The sequence below is a fragment of the Mustela nigripes genome, chromosome 13, assembly GCF_022355385.1.
Source record: "Mustela nigripes isolate SB6536 chromosome 13, MUSNIG.SB6536, whole genome shotgun sequence".
Taxonomy (NCBI): Eukaryota; Metazoa; Chordata; class Mammalia; order Carnivora; family Mustelidae; genus Mustela; species Mustela nigripes.
In genome coordinates this window covers 45,213,469-45,229,853 of record NC_081569.1, presented here as the reverse complement: position 1 = coordinate 45,229,853, position 16,385 = coordinate 45,213,469, and the positions used below count along the sequence as shown (strand labels likewise).

At 38.1% G+C, this 16,385-nt stretch overlaps 1 protein-coding gene across 7 annotated transcripts in view; it reads left to right on the top strand.

The window, feature by feature from the left end:
* Nucleotides 1-14,583, top strand: part of DENND4A (DENN domain containing 4A) — a 129,355-nt gene extending 114,772 nt beyond the window's left edge. For 4 of the 7 annotated variants that reach the window (XM_059372296.1, XM_059372301.1, XM_059372297.1 and 1 more), the window contains 9 exons: nt 14-189; nt 284-430; nt 1,973-2,171; nt 2,413-2,667; nt 3,798-3,915; nt 4,039-4,065; nt 4,546-4,708; nt 4,872-4,936; nt 14,012-14,583. In XM_059372296.1, coding sequence (XP_059228279.1) covers nt 14-189; nt 284-430; nt 1,973-2,171; nt 2,413-2,667; nt 3,798-3,915; nt 4,039-4,065; nt 4,546-4,708; nt 4,872-4,936; nt 14,012-14,148 — 1,287 coding nt within the window. In that variant the 3' untranslated portion in view covers nt 14,149-14,583. The remainder of the gene's footprint in view (nt 1-13; nt 190-283; nt 431-1,972; nt 2,172-2,412; nt 2,668-3,797; nt 3,916-4,038; nt 4,066-4,545; nt 4,709-4,871; nt 4,937-14,011) is intronic. The other 3 variants (XM_059372302.1, XM_059372300.1, XM_059372298.1) reach the window with 1 other exon arrangement.
* Nucleotides 14,584-16,385: the final 1,802 nt, after the last annotated feature.

Below are 16,385 nucleotides of genomic sequence, written 5' to 3'. Positions count from 1 at the left end.
TTTTCTCCCATAGGTTCTTATCTCAAGTTGCTCTCGGTGTAGAACATGTGATTGTCTTGTCCATGATGAGGAAATCATGGCTGGCTGGACAGCAGATGATTCAAATCTCAATACTACATGCCCATTTTGTGGCAATCTTTTCTTGCCCTTTCTGAATATTGAAATAAGAGATTTAAGACGGCCTGGAAGGTAATGATTTGTGCTTTCTTTTTCCTTCATGTTTAAGGATTGTATTTACTAGAATATCTCTTTTCTCAAAAACGTCCTTTAATTCACATTGCAGATACTTTCTGAAGTCAAGCCCATCTACAGAAAATATGCATTTTCCATCCTCTTTTTCAACTCAGACAAGGCAGTCTTGTATCTCAACATCAGCATCTGGTCTTGACACATCTGTTATTTCTGTTCAAGGGAATTTTGATCTCAATAGGTAATTATAATTCTGTGGAACGGTGTTTTAACATGTATTGCACATGTTTCTGAAAATAACAGAAAAATCAGCTGACCATTTAAAATTTCTAGTCTCGCCCGGGTGGCTCAGTTGGTTAAGCTTCCGATTCTTGATTTCGGCTGAGCCCGTGATCTCGGTGTCATAGGGTTGAGCCCCACATCAGGCTCTGCACTGGGCCGTGGAGTCTGCTTGTGATTCTCTCTCTCCCTTTCCCTCTGCCTTGCTTGCACGCACATGTGCTCTCTCAAATTTCCATGTATAATAAACTTATAATCTGAAGTTATTTCCCTAATTAAAATAGTATTAAAATTCTCTAATAACCTAAATGTTTAAACAGTTACAGTTTATGCTTTATGAATCCCCAGAGTTTAAGCTGTATAATTCTTATAGGATAATGTTTACTACTGTTTTAAAAGTAAAAATAACACCTGGAACACCTGGACTGGCTCAGTGGGTAGAGCATGTGACTCTTGATCTCAGGGTCATGAGTTCAAGCCCCACATTGAATGTGGAACCTACTTTAAAAAAAAAAAAAAAAGGGTGCCTGGGTGGCTCAGTGGGTTAAGCCGCTGCCTTCGGCTCAGGTCATGATCTCAGGGTCCTGGGATCGAGTCCCGCATTGGGCTCTCTGCTCAGCAGGGAGCCTGCTTCCCTTCCTCTCTCTCTGCCTGCCTCTCTACCTATTTGTGATCTCTCTCTGTCAAATAAATAAATAAAATCTTTAAAAAAATAAAAAATAAAAATAAATAAAAATAAAAATTAAAAAAAAGTAAATATTCTATAGAACACTTGAAGTTCACCGTGAACATTTTTTTCTCATCCCTGTCTCTTTAGAACTTAAGTCAGTCCTAACTTACTTCTACTTTGGAATATCTAATAATCTGAGAAGGCATTTAAAGTGATAGAGGAACTGTAAAGTCAAAGTAAGACTTTACAGTAAGCCTAGTATAAGTGAATTTACACTTAAAACAAATGCAGAAATTGACTCCATTTTGGAGAAATGCCAGAGACACCACATTCATAATGGGGCAGGTGAAGTCAAAATGGTAACTGCATGTGCAGGAAAATATCCGAGGTACAGGCCAGCTGGCATGCCCTACCTGTTTGATCCTGAGTGCCTAGGCAGCACAGCTGTAAATCTGTGTGATGGTAGGTTTAGTGGAGCCCTTTCTCTGGCTGGGTCCACTAGCTTGTGACTCCTGAAGGAAGAGGTGCCTCTTTTCTCTGCTTTATATCCCCTGGGCCTACTGGAGTTCCTGACACATAAAAGTTGTCCATTAACTGTTTTGATAAATGAATGACTTTGGAATACTTAAAGTTCACTGGATAAATAGGAAATTTAATATGATTAGACTACATAAAAATATATCCTGTTCCCCAGCCAACTTCTGATGAACATCTTCATTTGATTTACTTTGGTATGCATCCAGCTCTGAGTCTAAAGAGCTGGATGTTCTGGATGAAATAAAGTAAATCTAGACAATGATATGCTTTTTTTTTTTCCTTTTTTCAATGCCCAAGCAAATCTAAACTGCTGGAAAATACGTGTGCCCGAAGCATTCAGATACCTGCTGATAGATCAAAAACAGCTGTGTCAAAATGTCCAATATTTCCAATGGCCAGGAGTGTTAGTACTTACAGCCCCTTGGATAAGGAAGACACTAGAGGCCAGAAGCTCATTCCTACAGGCAGCCTGCCAGCTACTTTACAAGGAGCTACTGTATGTATTTTGGTGTTTTTTTTAATTTGAACATTGATGATTTACATTTGATTCTGTTCCTGTTGTCCTATATAGTCTTATGAGCTTTGATATTATAATGCATCAAGAAGAGTTCTAGGGCCATGATACAATTCTAGTATTTTCTATTTATATGGAAATCATTGACAGGAATTTTAAAAATTGATTTAGTATAATCAATCTTGTGTTTTTCATTTTTTTGTTTTTTTAATTTATTCAACAGGATTCTTTAGGATTAGAGTGGCACCTCCCCAGTCCAGATCCTATCACTGTTCCATATCTTAGTCCTTTAGTGGTGTGGAAGGAGCTTGAAAGCTTACTGGAAAATGAAGGCGACCATGCAATAACAGTGGCAGACTTCGTGGACCACCATCCAATCGTGTTTTGGAACCTGGTGTGGTATTTTAGACGTCTTGACTTACCCAGTAACTTACCCGGACTGATTCTTTCTTCCGAGCATTGTAACAAGTATTCAAAGGTATGAAAATAAAAATTAACTAAAAGGCAATGCTACTGTCACCATTGTAATATTTGCATATTCTGAATGACAAAAAAGTAATTTTTATGCTAGGTTTTTAAAATAACCATCTGAATCATTAGATCAGTAAAATTATTTTCTTTGCATTTACAGATAGTTTTTCTTCTTACAGCCTAGCAGTAAGATAAAATCATGTTTTGTGGCCTTCTTGTAAAATTGACACAAAATGGGCTGTGTTTTGGTTATAATCTCAAGAAGAAACTGTCAGTGACTTTAATGAGAAGAGTTTGTGCTTTGGCTCCACTCATGTCTCATACCTCTTTCAAAACAAGCCTTACACATTTTTAGGAGGATGTCTATAATTCCTAGCTCAGTCATGTGCTACCATTCTCCTCAGTCCTTTTCTCTGAGTTTTTGCTTAACATCTAGATAGGTTATTATGTTTACTTGTATTTTTGGTCCATTGTTCTATAAAAGTGTTTATTTCTTCATATGTATCACCACCACTAAATTGCAACATCTCCAAGTTCAGGAACTTTTTGTGCCTACTTGTACTCATGTCTGTGATTGTGCATGCGGTTTGGGATTTTCCGCACATGACCGATGTTTGACCAAGAGGTTAACTCAGTGAGTTATCTAGGGTAGGGTCTCGGTCTGATGTAGAATGAGGCTCCTGGATTCATGGTGCCCTTTTAACTGATCTAAGTATTTGATTAAACCTGCTGCTTCAGAGGGGGCACCTGGATGGCTCAGTTGGTGGTTACATGTCTGCCTTCAGCTTGGGTTATGATCCCAGGGTCCTGGGACTGACCCCCGCATCGAGCTCTCTGCTCTGCATGCAGGGAGTCTGCTTCTCCCTCTGGCACTCCCCCTGCTTGTGCTCTCTCTCTTTCAAATAAATGAATAAAATCTTAAAAAAAAAAAATCTACTTCAGAGATCATTAGCTTCTCAATTCAGCCCATCTTCCTTCAGTAGAGATAAAATGCATACAAACCAGTCATTTTCTGTTCTCCTTTTTCTCTTGTACACATATATCCTAAAAATATATTTATAAGGATCTTTATAAGATATTTACAAAATCTTATCAGGTAAGGATCATTAATGAATATCTCTTTGTTCTTTAACACAGATTCCTCGCCACTGTATGTCTGAGGATAGTAAATATGTTTTAATACAAATGTTATGGGACAATATGAAATTACATCAAGATCCGGGACAACCCTTGTACATCCTCTGGAATGCCCACAGTGAGTGCTCTCATAGAATGCTGACTTCATGTGTGTAAGAGTAATCTCTGCTTACTTTATTTAGCAATAGTAAACTCATGTATAACTAACTTCTATTTTACTTTACTACTTTTTGTCTTACAGGTCAAAATCGTACTCTTTTGTTTGAGAGTGAGTGTTAAGTTTGATGTTTTTAGTGCAATCTTCCATGGAGGCCAAGGGGTTTTTTGTGGGGGTTTTTTTTGTTTTGTTTTGTTTGAGTGGTGCTGTGTATGTGCTGGAGGGGGTTATGTTTTGTGGAGTTCGCTTTTAGCCCATTGCTTGTCCTGGTTTCTTCTTTTTACATATTTGTTTGTTCCCATCCCAGGCTGCTGATTGAGAATTTCCTCCACGGGCTGTCTTAAGGAAAACTGCATTTTTAGTTTTTGTCTGTTTGAGGCCACAGAAAACTTTAAGTCTGTTTTCATCATTATGTGTCTTATTTTTTTCCCTTTTTTCCTTTCTCATTCTTAGATTTCTGTTCCTTTATCTATTGCCCTTAATTTGCTTTTAGTGCTTTGTAACTTCTTGAATAACTATCAGTTGCTGCTTAATTTTCTGTCCTTTATACATAGAACATTTCCCTTCATCTGTTCTTTTGTTCTTTCACAGCCCAAAAGTATCCAATGGTCCATTTATTGCAAAAAGGTGATAATTCATTTAACCAGGAACTATTGAAAAATATGGTAAAGAGCATTAAAATGAATGATGTTTATGGACCAATGAGTCAAATTTTAGAGACATTGAATAAATGTCCTCATTTTAAAAGACAGAGGTAAGTCTGTCTTAAATGAATATATTGTTCCTCTAAGCAGATACATATTATTGGCTTAGTAATTTGTTTGATTACTTCATGCTTTTATTAGCATCAGTATTTTTGTACAGAATATAGAGATTATATGAATAGTAATATCTTCTCCACTCCTTTCCCCCCCTAGGAGTTTGTATAGAGAAATACTATTTCTCTCGCTTGTAGCCCTGGGAAGAGAAAACATTGATATAGGTAATCTACTGTAATATCTAACATGTAATGTTTATATGTCATGGTATTATTTTCAAAGTATTTTTGTATTGGTAGTCTTTAGTATTATTTTAATATTATTTATTATTATTTTAATATTATATTAATGTATTAGAAGAATTCTTTCTCTGGTTTTTTTAATTTAATGTAATAGATACTTTGGTCATATTAGTAATAGTAATGATAAATGATAAAAGCTAACATTTTTTGAAGACTACTGTGTGTCTGACACTGTAGCAAGTATTTCCCAAGTATTATCTCCTGTAATTCTCCCAAAAGTCCTATGAGTTAAGGACTGCTGTCATTTCAGAAGGGATGTAAGGTAGCTATCTATTTCAAGAGATCCCAGACTATTTTGATTGGCCATCTCCTTCTCCCAGTGATTGTGCTGGGCTCCGTTTAAGTTGCCACTTCCAAGTCTCAAGAAAGGGCAGGAATAGCCCCTGATAGAAAGGAAAGAAGAAAGGGGTGGCTGTTAGACATTGAGAGATTGGAGCAGAGTTTAGGCATTTTGTCTGAAAAGTTATAATGTAGGGGCGCCTGGGTGGCTCAGTGGGTTAAAACCTCTGCCTTTGGCTCAGGCCATGATCCCAGGGTCCTAGGATCGAGCCCCGCATCGGGCTTTCTGCTCAGCAGGGAGCCTGCTTTCTCCTCTCTCTCTCTGCCTGCCTCTCTGCCCACTTGTGATTTCTGTCTGTCAAATAAAAAAAAAAAAAGTTATAATGTAAATAAGTTGATGAAAGTGACAATGATACATATTTAAGTCCTCTGATGTTGAGTGGTACCTAATGTGGGTGCCCTGCTTAAGTAAACCCACTCCCAGTTAAAGAGAGAATATGTAATCAGCCATAGTTTTTAGGTGATTGTATACTGTCTTAACAAAAACATATCTGGTTATTTAGCGCTAGTCAACACTTTGGTTGGCTTTCTTTCTTTCTTTCTTTCTTTTTTTTTTAGATTTTTAAAGATTTATTTACTTATTTGAGAGAAATCTCACAGAGGGGCAGAGGGAGAGGGAGGGAAATAGATTCCCAACTGAGCATGAAACAGGACACAGGGCTTGATCCCAGGACCCTGAGCTCATGACCTGAGCTGAAACTGAGAGAGTCAGACCCTCAACCGACCCAGGCGCCCCTCACAATGATGACAGTATGTAATAAGCTTATGTGCCCTGTTACAAGTCGCTCAGCCAGACCATATGGAACATGAATAGGGAACAAGGGCACTTCCTGTGGTGCTGGCTTCCCAACAAGTTCATTAGCAAGTGGGAAAGAGTAAGAGTTAGTGAGGGAATTAGAGGGCTTAGAGCAGCCATCCCTAACTGGGAATCTCAAGGGGTATCAGGTGCCTTCTGACCAATGGTGACCTGTGTCACTGGGACTTGTCAGTCTTGATGCCAAAAGAGAGCTTGTAGAATCCAGAAGCAATGATATGTGTGGGTGAGATGGCCAGCATCTTACAGAATGGAACTACTAGGTAAGGGGTAGTATTTTTTATGTACTCACTATCTAAAACGGTTAACCTTTCCTGAGCACATTTTACAGAAAAGTCAAATTTAGTTAAACTTTAGAATAAATGTCCTGGGTGCCTGGGTTGTTCGGATGGTTAAGTGACTGCCTTCGTCTCAGGTCATGATCCCAGAGTCCCAGGATTGAGTCCCCCATCGGGCTCCCAGCTCCATGGGGAGTCTGCTTCTCCCTCTGACCTTCTCCCCTCTCATGCTCTCTGTCTCTCTCTCTCTCTCTCTCAAATAAATAAATAAAAATCTTTTAAAAAATAAAATAATGTCCTGACCCCCTAAAATAATGGTGAGAGAGGGAAAGTATAAAAGGGTTTTCTTTTATCTCAGGAATCTGTCATTCACTTTGCTCTAGCCGAAACAAGCATCACATGCCCCCTGAGTGGTGCTGTGAATTTCCTCATCCTTGCACCCCTTCCCCAACCAGAGCCAAATTTACAAATACACTTCTTTCCTGACCCTAAATCCCATGCAAAATTTTACTCCTCCTCTATTAGAACTGCTTGGAGATTATTATATAGGTACTATTTACTGATACCTTAAAGGAGTTTGCCATTTCATGAGTCTGAGAGCCCTTTTCCTCTGACTTTTTGAAGACAGACCTGATAGTAACTTCCTTTGCCAATTCTTTGAAGGTTTCTGGAAACATCTGAGTTCTTAGGACCTGTCCTTTTTGGTCTTCTCTTGGTGCAAAGCTCTGGACAGTCTGTATATGTTGGCTGCCCTCAGAAAACTATCACTTCCTGTGTAGCCCCAGAGTGGATGCCCAGGGAGAATTTAGAAACCCAAGAAGGCAAGATTTCATTTCTTTTGATGGCTGCATAGTATTCCATTGTGTATATATACCAAATCTTCTTTATCCATTCATCTTTTGATGGACATCTAGGTTCTTTCCATAGTTTGGCTATTGTAGACATTGCTGCTATATACATTCAGGTGCACGTGCCCCTTTGAATCACTACATTTGTATCTTTAGGGTAAATACCCAGTAGTGCAATTGCTGGGTTGTAGGGTAGTTCTATTTTCAACATTTTGAGGAACCTCCATGCTGTTTTCCAGAGTGGTTGCACCATCTTGCATTCCCACCAACAGTGTTGGAGGGTTCTCCTTTCTCCGCATCCTTGCCAGCATCTATCATTTCCTGACTTGTTAATTTTAACCATTCTGACTGGTGTAAGGTGATATCTCATTGTGGTTTTGATTTGTATTTCCCTGATGCCGAGTGATATGGAGCACTTTTTCATGTGTCTGTTGGCCATCTGGATGTCTTCTTTGCAGAAATGTCTGCTCATGTCTTCTGCCCATTTCTTCTTTTTTTTTTTAATATTTTTTATTTTTTATAAACATATATTTTTATCCCCAGGGGTACAGGTCTGTGAATGACCAGGTTTACACACTTCACAGCACTCACCAAAGCACATACCCTCCCCAATGTCCATAATCCCACCCCCTTCTCCCAAACCCCCTCCCCCCAGCAACCCTCAGTTTGTTTTGTGAGATTAAGAGTCACTTATGTTTTGTCTCCCTCCCAATCCCATCTTCTATCATTTATTCTTCTCGTACCCACTTAAGCCCCCATGTTGCATCACCACTTCCTCATATCAGGGAGATCATATGATAGTTGTCTTTCTCCGCTTGACTTATTTCACTAAGCATGATACGCTCTAGTTCCATCCATGTTGTCGCAAATGGCAAGATTTCATTTCTTTTGATGGCTGCATAGTATTCCATTGTGTATATATACCACATCTTCTTGATCCATTCATCTGTTGATGGACATCTAGGTTCTTTCCATAGTTTGGCTATTGTGGACATTGCTGCTATAAACATTCGAGTACACGTGCCCCTTTGGATCACTACGTTTGTATCTTTAGGGTAAATACCCAATAGTGCAATTGCTGGGTCATAGGGCAGTTCTATTTTCAACATTTTGAGGAACCTCCATGCTGTTTTCCAGAGAGGTTGCACCAGCTTGCATTCCCACCAACAGTGTAGGAGGGTTCCCCTTTCTCCGCATCCTCTCCAGCATCTGTCATTTCCTGACTTGTTGATTTTAGCCATTCTGACTGGTGTGAGGTGATATCGCATTGTGGTTTTGATTTGTATTTCCCTGATGCCGAGTGATATGGAGCACTTTTTCATGTGTCTGTTGGCCATCTGGATGTCTTCTTTGCAGAAATGTCTGTTCATGTCCTCTGCCCATTTCTTGATTGGATTATTTGTTCTTTGGGTATTGAGTTTGCTAAGTTCTTTATAGATTTTGGACACTAGCCCTTTATCTGATATGTCATTTGCAAATATCTTCTCCCATTCTGTTAGTTGTCTTTTGGTTTTGTTAACTGTTTCCTTTGCTGTGCAGAAGCTTTTGATCTTGATAAAATCCCAATAGTTCATTTTTGCCCTTGCTTCCCTTGCCTTTGGTGATGTTGGAGATGCAGCATGTGGGGTTAAAGGGGTAGGAGAAGAATAAATGAAACAAGATGGGATTGGGAGGGAGACAAACCATAAGTGACTCTTAATGTCACAAAACAAACTGAGGGTGCTGGGGGGAGGGGGATTGGGAGAAAGGGGGTGGGGTTATGGACATTGGAGAGGGTATGTGCTACAGTGAGTGCTATGAAGTGTGTAAACCTGGCGATTCACAGACCTGTACCCCTGGGGAAAAAATATATTACATATTTATCAAAAATAAAAATTAAAATTAAATTAAAAAAAAAAAGAAACCCAAGAAGGATTGGAGACTAGAACAGTAATAGGATGGGGAGGGGGAAGCAACTTGAAAACAAATATAAATGAGTAAATAATTGGAATTAGGATGGACTGATGGAGGGAGAAGCTGGATGTTAAAAGGTTTATTTCTGGAGGCTTCTGCTGAGAGGCAGACCAGACTATGGGGAGAAAGTACTTAAAGTACATTGTGACCAGGAAAGAGAGTGGAGAATGTGTCTGGGAACAAAGTCTAAGGGACCTCAGGGCCAGAGAAGTTTAAAAATAAGGAAGGCTTCAGAGGAAATGGCACTAAGTTGAGAATTTAGCCAGAATATGAGTGGGGGAGAAAACAAACAAACTTTGAAGTTTGCAAGAAGACCCTGAAGTGAAGAGTCTAGCATTTTTGAGTAACTGAAAGGCCAGGGAAGACAGGATTCAAAGAGAAAAGGTGGAGTGTGGAGTGAAATGGGCCCAGAGAAGCAGGCGGGGACTAAATCATACCATCTAACAGGTGCTGCCAGGTTTTTTGGATGGAACCTCAGTGCAGTGGGAAACATCTGGGGGATTCTTTTTTTTTTTTTTTTTTAAGATTTTATTTATTTATTTGACAGACAGAGATCACAAGTAGGCAGAGAGGCAGGCAGAGGGGGACTGGGAGACAGGCTCCCAGCTGAGCAGATATTCCCAATGCGGGACTCCATCCCAGGACCCTGGGATCATGACCTTAACCAAAGGCAGAGGCTTTAACCCACTGAGCCACCCAGGTGCTACCATCTGGGGGATTCTTAAGCAGGAAAGAGACATCATGGAATATATGTTTTATCAGGATTTCTAATCTATAGAGAATAAATTGGGTGGGAACCCAGTGGATAGTGAAAAGGACAATTAAGAAGCTAATGCAGGGGCGCCTGGGTGGCTCAGTGGTTTGGGCTGCTGCCTTCGGCTCGGGTCATGATCTCAGGGTCCTGGGATCGAGCCCCGCATCGGGCTCTCTGCTCCGCAGGAAGCCTGCTTCCCTCTCTCTCTCTCTCTCTGCCTGCCTCTCTGCCTACTTGTGATCTCTGTCTGTCAAATAAATAAATAAAATCTTTAAAAAAAAAAAAAAAAAGAAGCTAATGCAATAATACAAGTGAAACCGGGTGGTGGCTTAGGTGTGATATTTTAAACAAAACTAACATTTAAAGAACAAAGAGGGACTCCTGGCTGGCTGGGTGGGAAGAGCATGTGACATTTGATCTTCGGGGTCATGAGTTCAAGCCCCCACATTGGATGTAGAGATTACTAAAAAATAAGTAGATAAACTAAAAATTAAAAAAAAAAAAAAAAGGAAAAAGAGACTGATTTGATTAGGAAGAAAATAAATCTGCTCATTTAAGAGTTAGGAATTGGAAATTGGCCTTACACTAAAATGGCTTTTAAAAATTTTAGCTATAAATCTGAGCCCAGTAGAGATGTGTGTTTGGTATCTTTGTTTGAAAATATATATATGTATATGGCCCAGAGAAATACAACCAAGGAACATTGTACTCAGAAGTTACCTTAAGCCATAGATTTCCTAGTTGAAATAAAGTTGGAAAAGTCTGGACAAGTTCCAGTAAGAAAGGTAAAACTTACTTAGAAGTAAGGACTATTAGATAGAGAAGGCTAATGGAAGCGTAAGTGTGTTTAACCTGTAATTTTGTTTGTAAATAAATACTGTATGAATGTGTTGAGCTGCCCTTTCTATTAAAAAGCGGAAAACAATGAATGGGTTCAAATTGCAGCCAGAGGGCTTTGAGCAGAATGTTGTAAATGTTTGTGCTTTTTTGGTTTTGGGGTTTTTCTTTTTTCAGGTGTTTTTTTTTTTCTTTTGGTGTTTTTTTGGTTTTTTGGTTTTTTAGAGAGAGAGCACGTGCCTGTGCGTGGATAGGGGCCAGGGCAGAGGGAGGGAGAGAGACTCTTAAGCAGGCTCCACATCCAATGCAGAGATGGAATTGGGGCTGAGTCTCGTGGCCCTGAGGTCATGACCTGAGCCAAAATCAAGAGTCAGATGCTTAAACCAATTCAGCCACCCAGAGGCCCTGAATATTTGTTTTTTAACTGTAATGGTTGTGAAACACTAGAAACTATTAAAAATAAGAAACTTGCCTAATGATTTTAATGTTCGACTGGAAAATTAATCATGTAGGAACTTATATGTAGATACCTACGTAACCTTCTACCTGATGAAACAGATAAAGAAGAGCAAACTGAACCCAAAGCAAGCAGAAGAAAAGAAATAATAAATATTACAGCTGAAATAAATGAAATAGAGAAAAATAGGGAAAACTATTTTTAAAGATGGAGAAACTCATCAGAATCAAAGTTGGTTTTTTGAAAAGATTGATAAAATTGATCTTCATTTAGACTAAGAGAAAAAAAGAGAAGACTCAAATTAATGAAGTCAGGAATGAAAGAGGGGATATTCCTACTGCCCTTCCATTAACAAAAAGAATTATAAGGTAGTATAACAAATAATCATATGCCAATAAATTCAATAACCAGAAGAGATAGGCAAATTCCTGCAAAGACATAAACTACAAAACTGACTCTAGAATAGAAAACCTTAACAGAGCTGTAACAGTAGAGTGAATTGGTAATCAGAAAGCTCCCCAGAAAGAAAAACCGAGGGCCAGATGGTGAGTTCTGTCAAACGTTTAAAGAAAGGTTAACACTAATTGTGATGGACTTCATGTTTGTGCCCTATCTCATGTGTAGCCCTGATGTAATGGCATCTGGAAGTAGACCCTTGGGAAGCAATAACATCATTTGGTTGGAGCCCCCCAAAATGGGATTAATAGAGAGAGCCATCTCTCTTTCTCTGCCATATAAGGATACAGGGAGAAGAGAGCTATCTGAAAACCAGAAAGAGTGCTCTCATCAGACACCAGATATGGTACCATGGCCTTGATCTTGGATGTTCCAGCCTCAAGAGCTGTGAGAAATAAATGTTCATCATTTAAGCCACCCAGGCTCTGGTATTCTGTTGTAGCAGCCTGAACTAAAACATTAATCCTTCATAAACTCTTACAAAAGTAGAAGAAAAAGGAGCACCTCCTGACTCATTCTATGAAGCCAGTATTACCAAAGATGTCACAAGAAAGGAAAACTACAGAGCAATATCCCTTATTGACAGTTCTCAACACAATGCTAGCAAACCAAATCCAGCAATGTTTAGGAAGGTTTATATTCCACGACCAACTGGTATTTATCCCAGGAATGTAATGTTGGTTCAATGTACAAAACTCAGTCACCACAATATATCATATTAATAGAATAAAAGACACACGTATCTCTGGGGTACCTGGCTGGCTCACTCAGAACATGCGATTCTTGATTTCAGGGTTGTGAGTTCAAGCCCCACGTTGGGTGTAAAGATTACTTAAAAATAGAATCTTAAAAAAGAAAAAGACAACACATACCTCAGAAGATGCAGAAAAAGCATTTAGCAAAATCAACAAACTAGGAATAGAAGGGAATATCCTTAATTTGATAAAGAGCATTTATGAAAAAAAAAAAATTAACACCATACTCAATGGACTCCCTTAAAAAATTAAAAATAGAATTTTCATATCATCCAGCAATTACATTTCTGGTTATATACCCCAGAGAATTAAAAGCAGGATCTGGATGAGATATCTTTACATCCATGTTCATAACAACAGTATTCATAATAGCTAAAATGTAGAAACAATTCCTGTGTTCATTGAAGGATGAATGAGTAAGCATAAAATGTGGTCTATACATACAATGGAATATTATACAGCCTTTAAAAAAGAAGGAACTGGGGCGCCTGGGTGGCTCAGTGGGTTAAGCCGCTGCCTTCAGCTCAGGTCATGATCTCAGGGTCCTGGGATCGAGTCCCGCATCGGGCTCTCTGCTCAGCGGGGAGCCTGCTTCCCCTTCTCTCTCTGCCTGCCTCTCTGCCTACTTGTGATCTCTCTCTGTCAAATATATAAATAAAATCTTTTAAAAAAAAAATAAAAAAAATAAAAAAAAAAAAGAAGGAACTTCTGGCACATACTACAACATGGATGAACCTTGAGGGCATGATGTTAAATGAAATAAGCCAGTCACAAGAAGACAATCATACAGTTATTAGAGTAGTCAAAATCATAGAGACAGAAGTAGAATGGTAATTGACAGGGTGGGGAGGGGAGAATGGAGAATTATCCTTTAATGGATATAAGGTTTCAGTTTTACAGGAGGAAAAGAGTTATGGAGATGGAAGGTGGTGATGGTTGTACATTATGAAGGTTTGTAATACCACCAACCTGTAAAAGTTATTAAGATGCTAAATTTTATATGTATTTTACCACAATTTTTAAATTTGGAAAAGAATCTTAAAAAGAAGGCATCTTAAAACTTGAAATTTCATTGGTCTGTGTAATCTATCTCTAGAATGCTAAGGCGCCTGGGTGGCTCAGTTGGTTAAGTGTCTGCCATCAGCTCAGGTCATGATTCCAGGGTCATGAATCGAGTTCTACATCCAGCTCCCTCCCTGTTCAGCAGCAAGTCTGCTTCTCCCTCTCCCTCTGTCTCTCCCCTCCACTTGTGCGCTCACTAGCTCTCTCTCTCTCTGTCAAATAAATAAAATCTTTAAAAAATTAAAATGTTCTTTCTAAAAAAATAAAAATAAAATCCTAAGGACTCTAAGGTCCCTGTTTAAGCTTCTGTAGTCCTTTAGTTGGCAGAAATGACCTAGGGATTCCTTCTTGGCCTCCTTTTGTAATAATATTACAAAAACTTGATTGTATTGAGTATTGAGTATAAATTGCTGAATGCCCTTATTTCCTTATGAATTTTTGCAGATGCATTTGATAAAGAGTACAAGATGGCATATGATCGCCTCACACCTAGTCAAGTCAAGAGTACACACAACTGTGACAGACCGCCAAGTACAGGGGTGATGGAATGTCGAAAAACCTTTGGAGAACCTTATCTTTAAGACATGCACGTGTGTGTATACTTTCAATATGTATTGTATAGTCCATGTATAAAATAACATTTGAAGACTCTAAACTCTTTTTCTTCAATTTTTGAAAATGCATTTGTAAATGGTTCAGAAAGTCCAGATAGCTTATGTACAGAATGTTTTCAAAAGAGAAGAGTGACAAGTGAGGAGAAAGCCATTTTGTTTCCCATTTCTTTTTTTTTTCCTTTACTTCTCCTGTAATAAGTGATTAAGTATTTTTGTGACGAGGAAATCCCTAAACAAAATTACTTCTCAAAATAAGATAACCGTTTCATGGTTTCTTTTGGAAGACACATTGAAAAATCATGTATGGAACTTAAACAAATGTAAGATCAAAGTATTTCCTGTTTTCATAGATTATTCAAATGTTTTGACCATGAAGTTGTATTATACATATTTTAAATTGTTTATAGTAAGTTGATATTTTTTTAATTTTTAAACTTAATATAGCAAACAAAATGAACTTAAACTTATGAAGCAAGCAATTAAGTGCTTATTTTCCTTGTCTGCTGCTATTTGACGTAATTAGTACAGCTGCGGATCTCTATATGTATATCTATCTATTTATCTATCTATCTATATTTTTTATTACCTGGAGGAATGATTCAGAAATGTCAGTGTTATGCTAGGATTGCATGTTAGTACATCTAAGCCTGACCGCAGTGAGTAAATGAAAGCTAAGGTGTGCACTGCCCAGACTGACTTATTGAGCCTTGTGGAAGGAGAGCTGGAGAGGTTCCAAGTCTGCTTCTGCCAAATCAGGTTCAATATACCATGATTTGAAAATTTTCTCTATCACTAACAGATGCATACAGTACACAGGGAGCGCTTACAAAACCAAATATTAATTTAAATTTTAATATGCTACATGAACACTTACGCTGGGAAATATGTCAGACAACTTATTCTAAATTTTACCCTTATTTTAATATCTAAAATATTGGGGATGATGTAGATTGTGTCATATTTATCTGGAATATGACATATTGGCATATTCTGTTAATATTATAAATATATATACATATATATAAAAATATTCAAAATATTTTTTCAAAAGTAGAAAAATAATAACTCTCAAAGTATAGCCAGATAGAATTTCCCATATTGAGGAACTTGGCTTTTTCAACAAGCCTTCAGAATCTGAAGTCTATGGAATCTAAAATCCAGAAATATCCAGAAATCAGACAATAAATAGAATGTTTAAGCACCAATGGTATTAAAGAGACTCTAAAAAATATTTTTAGTTCCATTATTGCAAAAACCACTTTATTTGGGTAATTTCCGATAAAAAGTATTCTTTGACTATTAGAATTATGTATAGATTATCAGTATGTGTGTGTGTGCGTGGTTGCACACATTGTCATGAATGAAGGAATTCTCTAGACACTTTCAAAGAAGAAAAAATGGATGGTTCCAAATTTGGTCTGGAAAGCCAGTGGAGTCCAGCACACTTGTACTGGGGGTATCTGAGACTTTGAATCAATTTAGCTGCAGAAAAACTACCTTTTGCATTCACACCATTAGTGAATAGCATCAAGCTGACACATTTCACAGCTTTTGACTGGGGAAGTAATTGGGAGAGTTTACAAATGTGAAATTTTGATTCGGATTAGTTTGATGCTGAACTTGCTTACTTGAAAAATCTGGTGCTATGCACATATATATGCCTTTCCTTTGTAAATACAACTCCAGTCTTCTACTTTACTATTCATATCCAGTTTCACATTCTGATGGAGTCTTTTGTTCCCTAAATCACTTGAAAATTGTCAAATGAGAGAAATGTTTAGTAAGTGAGGCTTTGGGCATTGGCAACAAACATCCCTCCCAATAGGGTTCTGGGGTTCTATTCTGGTTTTTTGATGCATGTTTTACTTTCCCCTATAAGAACAGCTTTTACTGTTCGTGGAAGTTGTTTAACTTTTCTTTAACACAAACTATATGTAAAAATTATAGTTGATGGATTTCAAATCGCTGACCCAAAAAAGTGAGGTAAAGCCCATCCTTTCTGTTCAAACTCAGATGGAAAAGTGAGTATCATTTTTACCCCCCCCCCACTGCCCTGCCCCCCCACACACAAAGTTTTGTTTTTGCTTTTGGTTGGGTTTTATTTCTACTTTTAATCCCCAGGAAATACTATTTGTAGAAATTTAGTCTTTAAAAATAAAACCCAAAACATGAATAGAAAGTGGTAAACCCTGCTCGAAAGAAAA